The following is a 19,726-nucleotide window of genomic DNA, read 5'->3' as shown; positions in this document are numbered from 1 at the left end:
ACACCCCCACATGACAGTCTCTCTCCTGGATCCCTTCCCACGCTGATGCAACACCTGACTCACCTCACGCACCTCTGAGAACAAACCCTGCCGCTCCCACACACTGTCCTCTGTTCTTCCTTGTTCCCTTCCAACTTCTCTGCGCACCACCCAGCCTGAAGAATTCAAAGGGAGGCCATGACCCAAGTGCCAAATTTCAACGTGTATTTTTAGTCATCATTGTCCTTGATCTTTCCGCAGAATCTACTTCCTCCACTTCAAAACTCCTCTCTTTACATGATCAAATTATGCTCATAGTAGTCCAATTTATCTCTGCTCATTACTTTCTCCCTTAGATTCTGTCCTTGCCCTGCCTGGGTAGCTCAGCTGGTTAAAGCATTGTCCTGAAACACCAAGGATGTAGGTTTGATCTCAAGTCAGGGCTCATACAAATATCAACCAATGAATACATAAATAAGTGTAACAACAAATTGCTGTTTCTCTCTCTTCCTCTTCTCTCTCTCCCTTCCTCTTGCTGTCTAAAAAACAAAAACAAAAAAAATCAATAATCCTATATAATAAAAGTCTAATATGCTAAGTGTCCAGTCATCTGTTCAACCAATCAAAGCATAATATCCTAATGATATGCTAAGGCCACTCAACCAATCACTATTATGTGCACCAGGGGGCAGATGCTCCAACTGGTAGGTTAGCTTGTTGCTGGGGTACAGCCGATTGGGATTGAATTAGACAGGCCGGACACACCCTGAAGCCCTCCTTTGGTCCCTCCCCAGCTGGCCAACCTCCCACAACCCTCCCTGGCCTCAATCATGCACCAATGTGGGTCCCTCAGCCTGGACTGCACCCTCTCGCAATCTGGGCTGAGGGCCCCCTAACCAAGTGTACAAATTTCATGCACCAGGCCTCTAGTAATAATAATAATAATAAAGAGAAGCCCTCATTCCCAAACTTCCACAGAGGTTCCCTACCTGGATTTCTATCTGGCTTTTAGGGCCTCACTATAACTTTTCAAGCTTTCCCCACTTTTCTCCCATACATAGTCTCTGCTTCAGCCAAAGAGGATTCAGTTCTTTATTAAAGCTGTAGAATCCACAAATCTCAGAATGTAACATCAAAGGTACATCGAGGTAGAAACTATCTTCAGGGAAATAAAAAGAAATCCCACTATTCTCTTGCTGCAATGAGCTCACCTGAGTCTCTCACAGGATCCTGCCTCTCTCGAGTGGGCCAGGCCGACTGCCACGTCAGGGATATAAAACTGCTCTTTCCCACCAGCGTGGCCGGATGCAAAGTGGTCAGCTGCTGAACCAGTTAATGCTCAGGATGAAGAATTTATGGACAGCCGGGACCGGTTTGGCTCAATGGATAGAGCGTCGGCTTGGGGACTGAAGGGACCCGGGTTTGATTCCGGTCAAGGGCATGTACCTTGGTTGCGGGCATATCCCCATTGGGGGGTGTGCAAGAGGCAGCTGATCGATGACTCTCTCTCATCGATGTTTCTGACTCTCTATCTCCCTCCCTTCCTCTCTGTATAAAATCAATAAAAAATATATTAAAAAAAAAAAAAAAAAAAAAAAAAAAAAAAAAAGAATTTATGGACAAAGAACAAAGATCTCCAAATCCCCACGGAGTTTGGTCCAATGCGGTAATAATACAAGTGGGAATAAGTTTATTGGGGAGTTAAGTTTGCTATCCTCCAGTTCTCTCTTAAGCTCGAGTTAATAACATCTCAGAAATTCCTTTGATTCACTAAAACCGTGCCACAAAATGAACGGTCCAGAGGGTCTCCTGCCCTCTTCCTTGTACGTGCCATGCTGACTGTTGAATTTGATTTTCATGCCAAACAGACTTAGGTCAAAAGAAACAAATATTTTTCTTCGAAGAGTGTTTTCTCCATATGTAGTTTCATGTTTCATGGAGCTAAGACAAAGCAAATTAATTATTTTTACTTAATTATATGAAAACATGAACAGATATAATGTTATACTTACATAGTGGTCGCCCCTTTTTCAAAAGGCTAGTTCTAATTTCAGCTAATCCTCAAAGCAGCAAGGTGAGAAAACCAGCAGTCAGAAAATTAAATGACTTGCCCAAGGTAACTCAGGGGGCAAAAGGCTGCGTTGAGCCTGGGATCCTGGTTCCGTAACTTCAAATTGGTCCTAACTCTGCTGCCTCCGGTGTATATAAAGTCTTATAAACAGAAGGGATTCCTTTCTCCATGCCCTGAAATATTTGTTTATTTTTGTAAAGAACAAAGAATTAAGAGATTGTCCTGACTATCTCAAGGTAGGAAAGGCGCTGATTCTTTTATGAATTATAAACATTTCCATTGTCCGCTCCACTCAGGCCCGACCATAAATTCAGGAAAACATAAGCACTCCCTTAGCATGCAACTGATTACATATACATTTTGGAGGAGGTGGGGCATTTGGGATTGACTTGGACAAGAAAGTACAAGCAAGGAAGAGCCAGAGAACTAAATCACACGCTCCCTTAAACTTACTCTGCAGAAATACATAAATAAATTTCAAACTGCTCTGAAAGAATTCTCAGGCTGACAACAAGTCATATTAAAAACGGATGCCTTTCCACGTGCTCATATTTGGCTATCACTAGCATGGTTCACCCATGAACCTAAAAGCTTCAGGATTAAACAATAAGAAGGTCTTCATCAAGGTGCCACTGGATAATCCGTGGGACCGCCACACGGGTCTGAATTGATGTTTTCTTAGATATTAACACAAAAACTGAACTGAGCCTATAATTGACTAATCATGATCTCGGATTGCCCATGTCCTCTTTTCACCTTTTTCTCCCCAAGTCACTGTGAGGCAGAGTTTAAAGTGAGTGTGACTGACGGCTGCCTGCAGAAATCCTGAGACACTGACATGGACCCTGTAACTTTCCACCATGGGGGAAATGAGGCTGCCTTCATGGGGCGTCCAAATGTGTCACCAAACCCACGGGGACTAACCCAGCATTCATCTCTCCTCGTGAGAAGAGACTTTTTCTTTTTGAAAGACTAGTGTGGTTCCACCCCCCATACATTTGGGCAGTTTATTGTCAATTTATGACAGAGCCACACCATGTGTCCACGGTAAAACATAAGCCATTTGAAAAATGTAGAACAGCCATAATCTAACTTATAGTTATGAAATTGCCAGATTATTTCCATCAACATTCAGTTTAGAATATTCGTGAATATATGGAGAATGGGGCAAGAAGCAAATATGTCTAGATAGTTCTAACGTTATGTTGCATTATAATCACTGAAGTATTAAAATGAAGAGCAGCAACAAGTTTTGGTACTGGGATTAACTGGGGCGATCTTCCTTATCTGACTATGTGAGAAGTAAATCAAATGGGGGACAGACTGGTTAGAAGAGGCTGATTAGTGGCTTATGTTAATTTACTATGATGTTCAGAATAGCTGGATAATGATATTCCCTTTATTTCTTTTCATTTCAGGATCCCACAATAACCTTTTGAGCTGTAATTTTTCTTTTTGTGGATAATCAAAGTCAGGTTCAACAAATATTCATGTTATCTATAATAACCCAGAAGTAAAACTATAGTTTGAAAAAAATTATCTGCCATTATATTGTGACTTGACAACTTATCCACTACCAGATAAAAACAACGTAAATTAGTTCTGGCAGATTTGGGACTTGGCAGTTCAAAATATGAATAGCAAATGTAAAAAGCCTGAAAATAGCATTACTATTATGTTTTAAGAGGATAATACACCTTTAAAGGGTGCCAGTGATTACTTTGCATACTGTAAACAACGGCTGCCAATCAATGTAGAAAGGGGGTATCCAGCCCGTAAATGTAATAAGGCAAATTCCATTCAACCAACCTAATGCTTTCTACCCGAGTCACTGTTTCTCAACAGCAGCGGTGGGGCTGGATATCAGCTTCACACTTCATAATCTGCTCCAAATTGCAAAAGCAGATCACAGCGTGGGGAAGGCAGGGCATTTCCGGGAGCCCTCAGAAATCTGGGCAGTAACAGTCTCTAAAATAAAAATTAATCCTGAATGTTAAGGTCACTTTATGACCCTACTGGGCCGCAAAGCTGAGTGAGGGACAGGGAGCGATCTCACAATAACCCAGGCCACTTGTCCTTTAATTCACAATAACGCCGCCTCCCTGCAGAATACACTTGCAAACTGTGGTCATGTGGAATGAAGAAATGGAAATTTTCTCTTATGATCAGAATGAATATTCAGGGATTTCACTAAGCAGCATTTAATGGCACTCTATTCTTAGAGTTTTTAAATAGCTGAATATTCAGATATGCACATGCTTTCTATTTTCTTTGAACTAAAGGGCTCTCCAATCCTCCGTCTCCTTAAGTTCTTTAATGTATTTGTAAACAAGTATAGTTTGAATATTTTATAAAATCGGGTGCTAACCTTTGAGCTGATCATAATTTTAGTTTCTTTTTGATGGCCATTGAATAAGCATTTCAATCTTCTCAGTAGCTTATTTTTTAAAATGTGTCTGTCAGCTAGTAGCTCATAATCTGGGACTTGATTTCTTTATACTCTAACTCAGCTGAACTTCTTTTTAAATAGGATCGTCTGACGTACTTCTGAAATGCCAGGACCAGATGTTTCTGCACTGAGGAGACCACACATCGCATCCCCCCCCCATGAAAGGCCACCACCAGCACCACTGTACGGGGGACTTTACCTCCAAGTCATTCAGGCTGTGGACAAAGCCTGCCGAGTCCCAAAGACATCAGTCTTTCACATGCAGAATCCAATTCTAAGCACCAAACTGGGACTCTGAGTAAAAGGCTATGACACAGCAGGATGCGGATTTTTTTTCCCCCCCCTCAAGAGAGACAAACTAAATTTAGTTGCGATTTTATTTCTTGTAGAGGCGTTTCTAGGATTCAATACAACGTTAAATTTTTGGCCTGTCTCTTTAATTTGAGAAACTGTAAAAACGACGACAGATGGCACATGGAATTGACTTATGTCCTCTATTCTTTACGGAAGAAGGAAGAGGAGAGAAACTTTGATAAAGGCAGGAGCTCCAGTGTGCAGGTCGCTTTTAAAATCGCCCAGGGTCAGGACAGGCAGGCTTTCTGTACCTCCAACCGACACTGCTGCGGTGGCCACGGGTAATCAGAGCCCCGGCGGTGAGTCCCCTCCTACCCCAATAAGGACATGATGGATGTGCCATCGGCAACCCCTGCAATGATCCCTCTCCCCCTCCCCAACCGCCTGCCCCCACCCCTCAAAATCATTATGAAATGAGAAGAACGCTCCAGCTTACAGTTAATTGGAAACATTGCAAGAGAAGAGGAATGCTTAGGACAGCATGTCCACGGGAAAATAAATTACCCGGCATTGTTATTTAATGCATTGTGACATCATTTCCTGAAATTAAACAGAGATGACACCAATTCAGACGATCTCCAGTATAAGGTTCTATTCAAATAATTCACAGATGTTTTCTCCTGGCAAGCAGCAAACAATGCAGAGGCTGGGGCCCGGGCAGCCTCGCTGCTGCTGCTGCTGCTGCTGCTGCTGCTTGTGGGAAGCTCGCTCTGCTGGTGTTTTCCAGCTGAGTGTTCCGCACATGCGTCTCAACACAAGCATTTCTCAGGCACGGAGCCACTGGTATGCAGTGCACATCTGTATCTCGGGCTGTGGGAAGGGCCATCTCCTGCTCTGTAAGTCCGGGTAAACATTTCCTATTTGGTATTCATTTGGCCTACAGCAATCAGTACTAAGCAGACCAACCTCAGGATCATGAAGATACCCACTTCCAAGCAGAGGTAATGACTGTCCAGGACACACTAGCTAGATGAGCCATTCGAGGCCCTTAAAAAGATGTCCAGTGATGGACATGATCACGGTGTCTCCGTGGACACCCCCGTGGAGATGGACACGTGGAGAAATCAGGGGGAGGGGAGGAGGGATGAACAGGGTGGACAGCATTCTCTCTCACCCTTGGGAGCCCAAGCGCACAACCAAAGGGCCCAACACTTGGCATTTGCGCAGAACATTGTAGTTCACAAACGGACTGTCGTCTGAGCCACACGGCCACCCCAGCAGCTGAGCTGGGCACCCATTAACTATTTTCGTTTTCAGGCAAGGAAATGGGCTCAGAGGTTGAATGGCTTACCCCCAAGGTCACAGAACTCAAATCCAAGTCTCCTCAAGTCACACTCAGGGGTCCCTTATCACAAACCCATCCTGTGCTGTCTCTCAGGAAGCCTAGACTCTGCTCACAGACTGGACCCTTCTGGTGAACGGAGCATTCTCTACGAAAAGTGGGACCCAGTGAAGGCATTCCGAACTACCCAACAGCCAGCGTCTTTCTGACACTGACTCCTTCCCAGAAGGCTGGCCAGGATGCCCGGCTTCCCACCGCAGCAGCCCCCGGATGCTGTCACTGCGCATCACCGAGCAGCCGTCAGATGTGCACAGGGGTCTGGAAGGCATACTGCAGACTATGTTCTCTCCTGCTGGGCAGCACTGGGGACTCGTTTGACAAAACCTGGTCTCTCCCCTCACACAGTCCCAGGAAAGTTAACTTCGGCTGCCCAGCTCCACTGGTCAAAGCTTCCTGCTAGTCATTCAGCTAGATTAAAATAAGAATTATAGTTACTCAGCATTATGTACTTACGCTATAAGAGCCAGACATGGGGCTGGATACTTTATATTATCTCATTTAATCCCTGCAATAACCCTCCTGGGTTGGTTCTAGAATGATCCTCATTCTCTCCTTATGAAATGAGGTTTAGAGAGGGTAAGGGCTCAAGACCAAAAACCTGCTGTGTTTCAGATCCCAGGTCCTATAGTCTTAACTGCAACACTGTATTGCCTCATTTAAGAAAGAAAGCTATCTGGATCAACACAAGATGAAGAGAAGTAGTTGAAAAGGCTGTAGACAAAGTCAGTTCTCTCTCTCTCTTTCATTCTGTGTGTGTGTGTGTGTGTGTGTGTGTGTATCCTATATAATAAAAGCCTAATATGCTAAGTGTCAGACCGCTTGATTATTCAACCAGTTGCTATGACTTGCACTGAGCACCAGGGTTAGCTTGCTGCTGAAGTCGGGCTGATCAGGACTGGGCAAGATGGGCCAGACATGCCCTAGAGCCCTCCTGTGGTCCCTCTCTGTTGCCGATCATGCACTGGTGGGGTCCTTTGGCCTGGCCTTCATCCTCTCAAAATCTGGGACCCCTTGGGGGATGTTGGAGAGCTGGTTTAGGCCCAATCCTCACAGGCCAGGCTGAGGGACCTCACCAGTGCACTGGGCCTCTAGTATACACACACACACACACACACACACACACACACACACACACACACACAATTATGTGATCACTAAGCTGTCTGTCATATGGTGTTGGACTCATTGGAGAAGTGACAGGAGTTTCTGTAATATAACATGGAGCTCTATTTACTCATAACTTGGGTGCATTGTCTCTGTAGGGCAAAATATAGTAAGACACATTTTTATATCCCACAGAGACTTTTATCAAACCCCATAAAGCAAACTCTGACAGATCAGGAGTGAACCGAGCGAACACCTGGGTGGTGAAGGGGAGAGGCCCCGCCCACCTCGCCTCCAGAGCCACCCAGATGGGACAGAGCATTTGCCATGAACAAAGGGCAGAGTTTCCAGAACCTGCAGCTTCAAGAAGGCTGCCTGTATTATCTGACTTTAAAGTAAATTTGCTTCTGATTTTGTACACATACTAGTACTAGTATCTCTGAAAGAAGCCCCATATCCCCTAAGTGTGAGCTATATCCCTATGTTTTCAAATAAGAAAACCTTTAGTTGGAACCTGGTATGAGCAAGTGGTGTCTTTGTGTGTGAGCACTCCCCGTTTTCATTCCATGAGCAAATATATTCTTTGCAGCACAGCTAAGGGAGCTCTTGAAGGTGGCGAGTGAGGTGCCTGAGAGCCTAATTGAGCGCACTAAGGGCTTCTTGCCATGAGGAGTTTTTCATGGTTATGAATAAACCGTTAGCCTGGGTATGATTTCTTGCTGTTTCTTTCTTTAACTATCTTTGAAGTAAAATAAAAACAGTTGTAATGGCAGGCTTACTTTTATGATATCATAATCTCCATGTGTTAGTGAAAGGAATACATTTCCCTAGGATTTCCCTAAGATTTTTTATTTTCTTTTTCTTTTCTTTTTTTTTTTTGGCCATTGGGTACTTTCCAACAGAAGTAAATACATTTTCAACAGATTATTCTTTCTTCGATCTTCACTCCATTTCTTAGTCTGAGAGCCAGGCACAGACAGCCCTATAGTCTTAATCAACAGAAGAGGGGGGTAATAGTATATACAACATTTTCAGTAGTTGAATTTCTAAACATATATATGTATGTTTAGAAATTCAACTATATATATATATATGCATCTATTTTCTTTAAGATAATTGCAGATTTCTTAAAAGACATTTTAGAGATCAGTAGTTAGAAAACAGAACAGAACCTAATTACTTAGCCTCAGATTAAGCAAATTCAAAGTGCTTAATTCTGAATATAAAAGTTCCTCAATTCCTCAAATAGTTTGTGTGTATGTGCTTTTTAACGCCACGGTGGGTTTTGCTTAAATACTTTCTCCACGTTATCTCTTCCCCTAACGCTGGCGATGCTCAGGAATGTGAGAGGTTGTTTTAACTGTTACAGTTGTAGTGGAGCCTGTTCTTCCAAGAAAACGGAAGGTTAATGATTTTTGTCATATTGAGACTGAGACTGAACAATTGCTACAGTCGGCCTTTGTGGAGGTGGGGCTCCTTTTTCTCCGGGCCTTTTGAGGTATTTAGGAGCGGTGACAATAGCTTGCAGTTGAGAACATATGTAGAGAGACTCCTGTGGCTTATTGGGGAAAGTTGCTCCATGCTGGTTGGGTGTTTGGAAGAAAAAAAATACAACCAGAGTTCTTTTATGTTCTGCTAGTTAATGAATGCATGAATGTCAAAATGGGCCAATGGCCCATTCAGGGGGCAAAGCCTTCACAGCCCCCTTCTTTAAGAACACATCCTGAGATGCAAAATACATTTGCTTAACAAATTAAAATAATGAGATAATTCAATTAGCCTTTCTTTAAAAAAAAAAAAAAGAAGAAGAAGAAGAAAGAAAGAAAAAAGAAAGAAAGAAAGAGAAAAAGGGTACATCGGGGATTATTGTAATACAAGACCAGGTCATACTGCACAAAAGGGAACAAGCCAGTTTGAAATAATGCTGAAGAGACTCATAATGGAGGAACCCACCCTGAATCCTGTGCTTGTGAAGAAATTTACATGAAATAATAATTTAGACTACATGTATTTTCAGGGAAGCTGGAGCCAACATTTCACTTTGTAAGTTGAAATTAATTAAAATACAGAGAAATATAGCGGGGCATCTCTCTTTCCGAGGACTGCCCCCATGCCTGTTAGTGCCCAACTAAGAAATCTAAATTAACGTGTGACTGGTTCGGGGTCTCTATCCTAGGTTTCTGAGCTCAGAATTATAGCCGAATAAATCTTCCAGCTCATTAAAGATTGGAAAGTAAAAGTTTTACAGGACCATCCTCATCAAAGTTACTGAGCCTCTTCTCTGCAGTTGTGTGTGTGGGGGGGTGATGGGGGGGAGATGGGGGGGGGGGAGTCTGGATGAAGAGAGAGAGATTTTCAAAGGGAAAGCCAAGGAGAATTTTAGGATCCAAGGGAGATGCAGAAAAGGCAGAGAGGAGGGAACAGAGAGGATGACTGGAGACAAAGCTGGTGGGAGGCAGTAATGACAGGGCCGCACTGGGAAAGAAGCTTTGGGCAGGAAGAAAGCGAAGCTGTTGGTGGAAAAAAACAGGAAGAAAGGATGACCCGAGGGCGGTACAGAGCAGAACCAGTACCTGTGAGTGTGGAAAAGGAGCCTACCACCTGAGCCTCTTGCTCGAAAAATAGGGAAATGGCAAATCCAGAGAACGTAAGGAACCTCACTGAGGCTCGGCCGGTCTGGAGGCCATCTGAACTTGCAATGCCAGTTTGACCACACAATCCCGTGTATACGTTTCCATCTTACCCCTTTCCGAAGTATTTTTTTAAAAATATATTTTATTGATGTTTTTACAGAGAGGAGGAGAGAGGGATAGAGAGCTAGAAACGTCGATGAGAGAGAAACATCGACCAGCTGCCTCCTGCACGCCCCCCCCCTACCGGGGATGTGCCCGCAACCAATGTACACGCCCTTGACCGGAATCGAACCTGGGACCTTTCAGTCTGCAGACCAATGCTCTACCACTGAGCCTAACCAGCTTCGGAAAAATACTTTCCGAAGTATTTTTTATCTGTACGATAACGTGCTTCTCTCCCACACGGGAATGTCATTTCTGACAAATGGTGATACAGTGTTACAGAATCAATATAATGTTTTCTAAAAGGAAATGCCAGTGTTCTGGACTCCTGGCTCTGGCTCTGTGGTCTCCTCTCCCTATTCTGAGGACAGACACTCTTAAAGCGTTCCGTTAGAGAGAGGATTCTGCACCAAGCCTTGTACATAGTTAACTAGGCGGAAGCACTCATGGGGTGGGGATAGGTCTTGGTAGCACCTTGCACAACAGAGGCACAGAGAGGACCCAGGAACCTCTGGCCACCCACTGCTCTTCACCGGTGGCCACCACTCAGGGTGCGCTCCTGCCGGAGAGGGACAGGGCGAGACCTGAGAGCCAGCAAGGGCTCAGGCCACTTTCATGGGAAATTCAATCACAGAATCCTATGAGTAAAGGGGAAAGCTGTCTGGAGGACGGAGGTGCAAAGAGAGTCTTCCCTGTTTGGAAAGGCTGGGGAGCAGAAAGCTTTACAAAGGGGAGAACAGTGCTGTGCTCCTCCACAGCCCCCCTCCCTGAGGGTGCTGATGGCAGAGGTGGCGAGATTTATGTGCAACTGTTAAAGGTGATAATGATTTGAGCAGTCATCATAAAGTGGTAGGAAAAGCCTACATTTGGGGGGGAAAAGAAAAGCTTGGGTCCCCGTCATCCCTTGCTTGGCCTTGGAGCTAATCACTTCCCTTTCTGGGTCTGCTTCCTCATCTGTAAACAGAGCAGCCGAATCCTCTAAGAATCCACTGTGCTGGGGCGTCGGTTTTGATAAGGGAGGGAGGTGTTTGCTGGGAAAGCAGTGGTCGAAGCCTTTGTTGTCCGCCACGGAAGGCTGCGTGTGACGGAAGGCGGAGGGAGGAGGCCGACCAGGTGAGCTCTGGGAGAAAGCCGCCTGCAAGCCTTCCACGGGCCTTCCTTCGCCATCGCTACTCTCACCAAACCAGCCTCCAGCTCAAGATGAGAAACCCCTCCCCTCCCACGCCCCCGACTTCCAGATTAAAAACGTTTTACAGGTTAGTAAATCTCCAGCTGAGGTGATGTAGCAAAGAACAGCTGTGAAGTAATTTTGATAATGATGAGAATAATAACCACATGGCAAGGTTCGGGGCTCCGCGTTGCAGCTTCAGTGCTCCTGAATAGATAAAAGTGATTAAATACTCCTGATTATCCCTGACCAATATGTAATGGATTTACAGCCCTTTCAATTAGTCAGTATTTGCTTAGGACTCATTATTTTGTCTTTGGTTAAGTAATCAGCCCGGAGACCGCATGTTCCGTCTAATTCCTCTGAGCCGAGTCAGTGCAGGGCCCTGACCTTTGAAATGGCCGGAGCTGCGAGGCAAGAATAACCACCGCCACGGCCGGGCCTCGGCGGGTCCCCCACCCCGCTAATCCTGGCACCACAGGCCGGATCGATGCACCTTCGTTTGCTACTAATGTCCTTACATCAAAATGGCCGATTTAGGGACGTGAATCTATCCCTCGGCCCTCCTCGCCGCCTGCCCCTCCGCCCCTTGCCCTCGGCAGCCCTGCTGGCTGAGCGGACGGCAGCCGCCGCCATAAATAAAAGTGGAACCTTGTCCTGGGCCCATGACACTGTAACTAATGTCATTCAGCATGGCGACACACAAGTTGGGTAATCAAAGACCTTCAGCTTCCAACGTGCTACTCTCCTTTTAAGCATCCGCCCCAACAGAATGGCCTGAAAACAATCTGATAGCAAGACACGGCCTCTGAAATCATCCCCGTTTCCCCAGGATTTCCAAGTGCACAGGAAGACGGGAGAGTGCCTGGTGCCTTTGTAAACACCACATTGTCATTTAAAAAAATTTTTTTTTTGGTCACGAGAGACTTAAGAGTCAACAGTATATACAGACACACAAAACGGGCTGCAAACAGGAGGATAAAGTGTTACTTTAAAAATGTGGCATGTGGTTGATCTTTCCCCAGAAGTAAAGAGGGTTAGATCCTAAGATAACGGATTTGAACAGCTAAAAACACAACAACACCCACACCTTCAATCCCCATCTTACAAACAAGGGCATTATAGCACCTATCACCTTCTGTGAGTGTCACACAGACACACGACATGTCTGCGAGCTGCCTCAGAGACCACAGTCACGCTTGATACCGCGAGCTTGGACACGCACACACGTGGCCAGGCGCCGCCCCGCCTCCTGGAGGAGAAGGCAATCGGTAAGAGTGTGGTGGGCAGTGCGGACGGACTGCCGGGGCAGCTCCTCACGGCCTTGTCCCCGGGCTGCATCCCCTAGAGTTGCCATCAGACCTCTCAGCATGCATCACGCACGTTCGGGGTCCCACGTCCTTGTGAACGAGGCCCATACCAGGCCTAGTTGAACAAAAACCCGCTCCTTTCTGAAGGGTGCTCAAGAAGGGGTAGGGGTGAGAGCTGATAAAACCATAACAGCTCTGCTGGTCATCGGGTTCTGAGAACGGAGAAAAAGGCACCTGAGTCTGAGACATCTGCAGGAGCCCGTACAGCCTGCTGGGAGGAGGCAGGGCAGCAGCACTCGTTCCCCTTCGCTCTGGACTCACCGTGAGATGCTGGAAGAGCCACGCCCGCATGATGTTGGTTGCGACTTTGGGGAAGATGCCTCTCTTCTTCTGGCGCTTCTTGTCCTTGTCGGGGTCGTCATCGTCACCTGTGCCCGGTGAGGCCACGCTGTTGTCCAGACCGTCCCCTGGTGGGAAGACGTGAACACACGTGAGAGAGAACCCCGAAAGGGGGCCACAGCCACGCGCGGCTAATGAGGAGCTCCCTCCCTCCCTCCCTCCGCGCGGCTGGTTGAGGGATATCCATCAGCGCCCATCGTCTCTTTCATTAAAAGTATAATTGGAGACACAAATATGTAAAAGACAAAATTAAGCCGGGCCTCTTCAAATGTTAATTTTGTGTGTCTCACACTCGCCCGTATCATTAATTCGATTATAATTGTGTGCTTGACACAGTGCAGTAGCTCTTTGTCAATTACGGAGCCCGATGTGGGAAAACCGCCATCAGAAAACCCATTCGCAGGAAATGCATCCCCGTGCCCATCGCGAACACAGACTGCAGGGTAATCAAGTTAAATGTTCTGTAGTCTATATATTCTAGGCTGCCTGCATAGGTGACAGTAACTGTGTCACTGTTCATTGCACATAACACACTGCCTGCTCAGCCCCTCCCAGAACTGTCACCTCCGGAGCACACACAGCTGCACGCTCCTCGGTGACCCCACACTCGGCATTTGCATGAAACTTGTAGCTCTCTGCACCTCGGGTCATTATCATTAAAAAAAAAAAAAAAAAAAAAAAAAGAAAGAAAGAAAAAAAAAAAGGGATACACATCAAGGTAGGGTGCTCACTTAATCAGAAGTTCCTATCAACATCTTTCTCTTCTGTGCTTTTCTCGGGCATCAATTGTGCATTAGCAAAAATCATTTACTTTTTAACAGTCATAGTTATTTTTCTTGCCCTCCGGCAAAAATGCCTTGAAAGCCTGCCTGGAGGGCATCTAAATTATGTATCTGAAAAACTCTTCCGGCAAGGCATTGCAGGACCCCTACTTTCTTAAAATTCAGACGCGCACGTCTTCCTGTTTTTGGGAAGGCATCAATCAAGAGCAGCAGTATATGCCATATCCCTACATTAATATTTGAACTAATAACTTTAAAAAAAAGGAGAGAAACAAGATCCGACTTGTGGCATAATCAAATGCAAAATAAATGAAGAATACGGGGACAGCGCTGGGGCTTTATAGATGGCTGTGTTTTCCTTGCACATCATTAGCCTGGAGCCACACGAAAGAGGAAAACAGAGAAGTGGAGAGTTTATGCTCCCCGCTGGTGTTTAAGAAGCCAGGGTCCTGGAAGGACATCTGGGAATTGTGCTGAGATGGGGATTTTTGTAATTTAAGAATAGACATTCATTAGCAGTAAATGCCATAAATCCCATGCTAAGTAAAAACCTTGTCCAAGAAAGCCTAAAACAATAAACTCTGTGCTCCATGTAGCCTGAGCTGGCCGCTCCACGGCATCCCAGGGAAAGCCATAGACCCCGCCGGTCCCTTCTCTGGCCCGCTCCCCTCCTGGTGGACGGGGTCACCCCACCACATCCTGCCTGCCGGGCCCCTCGCCTGCCAACGTCACGGTCAGCTCGGTGGGCTTCCCTGTACCTGTTCCTTTCCTTTCTCCCCCAAAACACCCTCAACCTTCTTTGACCAGAGAAGCAGAAAAGCCACAGCAAAGAGCCGGCAGATTAATTTTATTGACATTTCCATTTTCACTGCAACGCGATACCCTCCATCACATGGAAGAGATGACCCTCACTATTTACAGACTGACAGGCCACTTCATTACAGCCACCCTGCCCCAAGGCAAAGCAGCTCCCCTCCATCTGCCCAAACACTAGAGCATGACCCCGAAGTTGCTGTTCTCTTTTTCTTTGCCGTCTGTTATGATTAAAAAAAAAAAAAAAAAAGAGCGAGTCAAAGGGACCCCAAATAGTCGAAGAACTAATCGGAGTGCAGGGAAACAAAAGGCATTTGACTTTTGAATAGTGGGTAGACGGGGGCTAGCCTTCCTCTGCCTGGGTTCCCTGCGCACACACCCATGCACACTCACGGGGCGCTTGCACAAGGGCATGCACGCGCGCGCGCGCGCACACACACATGCACACACACGAGCAGGGACACACACACACGAGCAGGGACACATACACACACGCACACTTACATGCACACATGTGAACAGGGACACATACATACACACACACACTCACGAGCAGGGACACATACACACACACACTTACATGCACACATGTGAACAGGGACACATACACACACACATGCACACACGCACGCACACACGCTTCCACCATGCCAAGGAACTGCTGCAAGGCAAATTCTCACCCCCACTAATGGCTTCTGACTGCTCCCTGGCAACCCCGGCATTTTAACCTGGGTGGATGTGCTCTCCCCAGTACAGACACGGGCGCGATCTCATCAGCTGCTCATGTGACACAGATGGAGAGTGGCTATTAGGAGCCAGGCAGTGGGCCTTGGGGATCTGAGGTGCTGTTCTGTAGCCCGGGGCGGTTTTGAAAAGCAGTACCCGGAGATGAGGAAGGAAAAAAAAAAAAAAAGGCCCACACTGCCAGTGCAAGTTTGAAGCCGGTCAGTCTGTCTGCCCGCTCCCGATGAAGATATCTGTCTCCGTGGGAAATCCGGGAGGCTATAGGGATGTACATGTCAGATAATGTATGTGTGGAGCGGCTCTCCCCTCCGCGTCTTCCAAATATAAAAACATGCGCTGTAAACAATGCCTGTGTGTATGCCTTTCTTTCGGAGCACATATGGTTTCTGTGTATATGTTTAAGCTGAAATTGTCAGGATTTTGTTAAAATCTCGTTTAGCTTCTTTCTGATAGGTTTCTGAATATACTTATTTTCAAAGGTTAATGGCTTAATTGATGGAAGTTCAACCAAAAAAAGGGGGGCATTTGCCTTTTTAGCCAACCAATGACCTTCGGAATGAGAGACGGCGTCTCCACAGTGCATTTTCTCTCGCTTAAAAGCTAACAGGGCTGGTAACACCTTCAAACTATATGATTCGCTATATTTAGCTCAAGGAAAAGATAGAGCGAGATTGAGCCTCTTTGGATGATTGACTTAAACTGGAGAAGACAGCATCGTTACATGAATTTTAATATAAAGCAGTCTGTTTCGTAGAAATGTTATAAAATATTTGAATTGGGACCCAGGGTAACAAATGATAGTAAAGAAAAGGGTGACTGTTTTTATAATAACTAGATTACTAAACATTAGATTTTCAAATTAACATTAGTGTTTATGTGTCCATAAAGAGAGAAATTTTCCTCTTCAAATACACAATAAATACCACCGTCTTTCCTTCAATGTATTTCTGAACCAACGCCAGCAGAGTGAACCAACAGCAGCATGCAGAAAAATGGCAACAAGGCAACTGTGTGTGATCTGCAACCTACAATGAAATTGTGCAGATGATGCTGGGGCTGGGGTCTCCGAACGTGGCTATTGTTTCCAGGCTGTGCCTGTGTGTCAGATTGCTGGCAATCCTTGGCACCTGTGCCAAGTGACCTTGTGCGCCCAGAAGGGAGTGTATACCAGCACAGAGGTATGTGCCAAAGGAGGTACAGGAGCTAACAGTTAGGGTTCAAAACTATTTCTTATTTTTTTCTTTTCTTAATATATTTTTATTGATTTCAGAGAGGAAGGGAGAGGGAGAGAGATAGATAGAAACATCAATGATGAGAATCATTGATCGGCTGCCTCCTGCATACCCCCAACTGGGGATTGAGCCTATAACCTCGGGCATGTGACCTCCTGGTTCATAGATCGACACTCAACCATTGAGCAATACTGGCCGGGCTATTTCTTATCTCTTTATCCCGAGAGCACACCGCCACGACTGACCCAGAGCAGGTCCCCAGCAACTGCTGGGTGAGTGAATGACAGAATTTACCAATAAGCTTATTCTAAGGTCCACTCCTCTTTGTGATTATCCCACCCTGGGGCAAGTACACTCGTTATGGCATCAAGGGGCTAGGAGGGCTGCCCTTGTACACCTCGTCCCAAACATGCCAGGACCAGTGCTTCTTAAAAACTCAGTGCCCATTAGGGCCCTCTGAGGGGCTGGATCACAGGTCTTTCCCCCGCGCTGCCACCTCCGGTGATGAAAAGTGGAATAAAGAGGAGCCTGGTGTGCATACCTCTTTCCAAAGGCTGCCAATCCCTTGACTAAGGGCACAATCTAAGTTTTAAGCAAAGATAGTCCAAATAGCTGCATTGCTGGAATATGCTGTGTGTGACCATGACTTGGAAGAAATACTTCAGACTTGTGGACAGATAACTTTGAAGTGAGGGGGAAAAAATCATCAGGGGAGATTGTTAAAAACACAGGTCCCCAAGCCTCATCCCAGACTTACAGAGTCAAAATATCCTCAGGCACAGACAAGGCATTTGTATTTTTAACAAGCTCCTTGACTCTGCTTATGCAATCAGCCTAGAAGTGATGCTGAAACTGGTTTTTGAAAGCCACGACACTAGATGACCTCCTAATTTGAAATAAATTGCGACCTCAGGAACAGGTGGATTGTTAAAATTCTTTTACTCCCATGAGTCTGGTGAGTGGTCATGGTGAGCACCTACAGTCAGGCAGGGGCCTCATTCATTGTAGGAGAGCCATCACACACACTCGTCAACATAATGAAGCCTTATATCCTAACCTTCTGGTGGTGAGGGCTAAACAGGAAGAAAGAAGCTATAGAACGTTGTCTCTCAAAACGTAAATCAGCTGAAACCAGTTTGGCTCAATGGATAGAGTGTCGGCTTGGGGACTGAAGGGACCAGGGTTCGATTCCGGTCAAGGGCATGTACCTTGGTTGCGGGCATATCCCCAGTAGGGGGTGTGCAAGAGGCAGCTGATCGATGACTCTCTCTCATCGATGTTTCTAGTACTCTATCTCCCTTCCTCTCTGTACAAAATCAATAAAAACAAAACAACAACAAAAAAAACACACACACACACTCACAAAAACACGTAAATCAGCCCAGCTGGGGTGGCTCAGTAGTTGAGCATCAATCCATGAACCAAGAGGTCACTGGTTCAATTCCCGGTCAAGGCATATGCCTGGGTTGTGGGCTCAATCCCAGTAGGGGGTGTGCAAGAGGCAGCTGTTGGATGTTTCTCTCTCATCAATGTTTCTATCTCTCTTGCCCTCCTCTTCCTTCCTTGCCCTCTCTCTGAAATCAATAAAAACATATTTTTAATAAAAAAATTTTTAAAAAGTAAATCACTGGTGAAGAAATTGTGAGAAATGCAAATTCTTGGCCCCATCCCAGACCCACTGAACCTGAAACTCAGGGAATGGGACCCAACACTCCAGGGGTCTCTGACACCCACATTTGAGGAGCCCTGCTGTAGAGCACAGAGGAGGTGTGCTTGGCCGGCTATCCTGGCTGGTGGTCGTCAGGAAGGTCTGCAGCTAGTCTCTGGGCCCTCCTCTCTGGCTGGGCATACAGGCATGTGCTGGAGGAAGCCACACAACCTTCCCGCAGCTGAGCACACTACACTCTGGGCAGGGTATCCTGGAGAAGGCAAAATCTGTACCTGCAGCCATGGAGCTAGTGAATCAAGAAAAGATATAGGCATATTATGAGAGGATCCTGAGATGGTTCTAAAGCAGAACTTCCCAGACCGTCAAATTCTTGGTCATGAAAAACTACCCAAGCAAAAGGACACCACTTCCTATCATTGGCATCTTGGCTCATTCCATTTAGCCAAAAATCTGTCTATATTTTAGATATCAATTGCTTGGCTCGGAACAAAAAAATGATACAGTGACGATGTGCTGTGGTGAGTTCAATCCCACTGGGATGCGACCTATCAGAAATGTAACGCAACAACCAAGAAGATCCTAGTCCATTTCTTTTCACTTTCTCCCTCCTCCCCATTCCAAACAAACAAAGGAAGAAAAGCAAAACAAAACAGACATTTAGCACTGAAGAAGGTTAAATCTTTGCCCAAGATTTCACTGTTACATGTGGTTACATAAACTGGAGTCCTGGCAACTTCAAGTCCAGCATTATTCTCACATTAACATTGTAAGTTTCCTTTTACTTTTCAAAGCATTACCTCATTCGAACTCTATTATCAGGGACAGTTCTAAGCAAGGCTTGATCCTATACGTAAAGGTTTAAGTGCAGAAAAGAGATTAGATCTAGGTCCCAGGACGGGCACTGAGCTAGAGCTGGGCCAGACTGATCCCAGTTCAAACAGAAATGTGCAAACTTTCCTCCCAAAAGCAAGCCAGTGTCTGTAAGAGATATACATACGGTACATTCTGTTCAGCCGAGTCTTTGGCACCCAGGATTTTTGTAATCAATTTAATGCGGTCCAAGTGGAGACCTTCACATGGACCTCAACAGACTGGCTTTCAGAGCCCAGAGATGCTCCACGCACTTGAGATGGACTGTCTATACCACATGTGTCAAACACAAGGCCCGCGGGCCAAATCCGTCCCGCCAGGCCTTGCAATGTGGCCCGCACCGCGCTGTCATCACTGCACTCCGCTGCGTTTCCATCACAATGACAGTTTATGACTGTTCAGTAAACCATTCGGCCCGCGATTTAGGCTGGATTTTAGATTTTGGCCCCTTCTCTGATTGAGTTCGACACCACTAGTCTATACCATCAGGGGCCTGTGGCTGCGATGCCCTCGCTGTGCAAGCTGTTAAACGCTCTGCAGAACTGAGATCAAAGTGTGATATTCCTCTGCCTCTAAGTCACTTTTTGAAAAATAGAAGAAGGTTTCTATGACATTTTGGTACACTGTCACATTATAAATATCTAA

The 19,726-nt window shown here is 45.8% G+C and overlaps 1 protein-coding gene across 11 annotated transcripts in view; it reads right to left on the bottom strand.

The window, feature by feature from the left end:
• The window catches only part of MEIS2 (Meis homeobox 2), a 208,592-nt gene that overhangs the window by 131,463 nt on the left and 57,403 nt on the right, over nucleotides 1-19,726 (bottom strand). For 10 of the 11 annotated variants that reach the window (XM_036446578.2, XM_036446546.2, XM_036446597.2 and 7 more), the window contains one exon: nucleotides 12,894-13,039. In XM_036446578.2, the coding sequence (XP_036302471.1) occupies nucleotides 12,894-13,039 (146 nt within the window). Of the gene's footprint in view, nucleotides 1-7,511; nucleotides 8,289-12,893; nucleotides 13,040-19,726 lie in introns of those variants that run through there. The other variant, XM_045583788.1, reaches the window with a different exon arrangement.

This window comes from Pipistrellus kuhlii, unplaced genomic scaffold, assembly GCF_014108245.1.
Source record: "Pipistrellus kuhlii isolate mPipKuh1 unplaced genomic scaffold, mPipKuh1.p scaffold_m20_p_1, whole genome shotgun sequence".
NCBI lineage: Eukaryota > Metazoa > Chordata > Mammalia > Chiroptera > Vespertilionidae > Pipistrellus > Pipistrellus kuhlii.
Note: the sequence above shows the minus strand (reverse complement) of the source record. Positions and strands in the feature narration are given on the sequence as shown.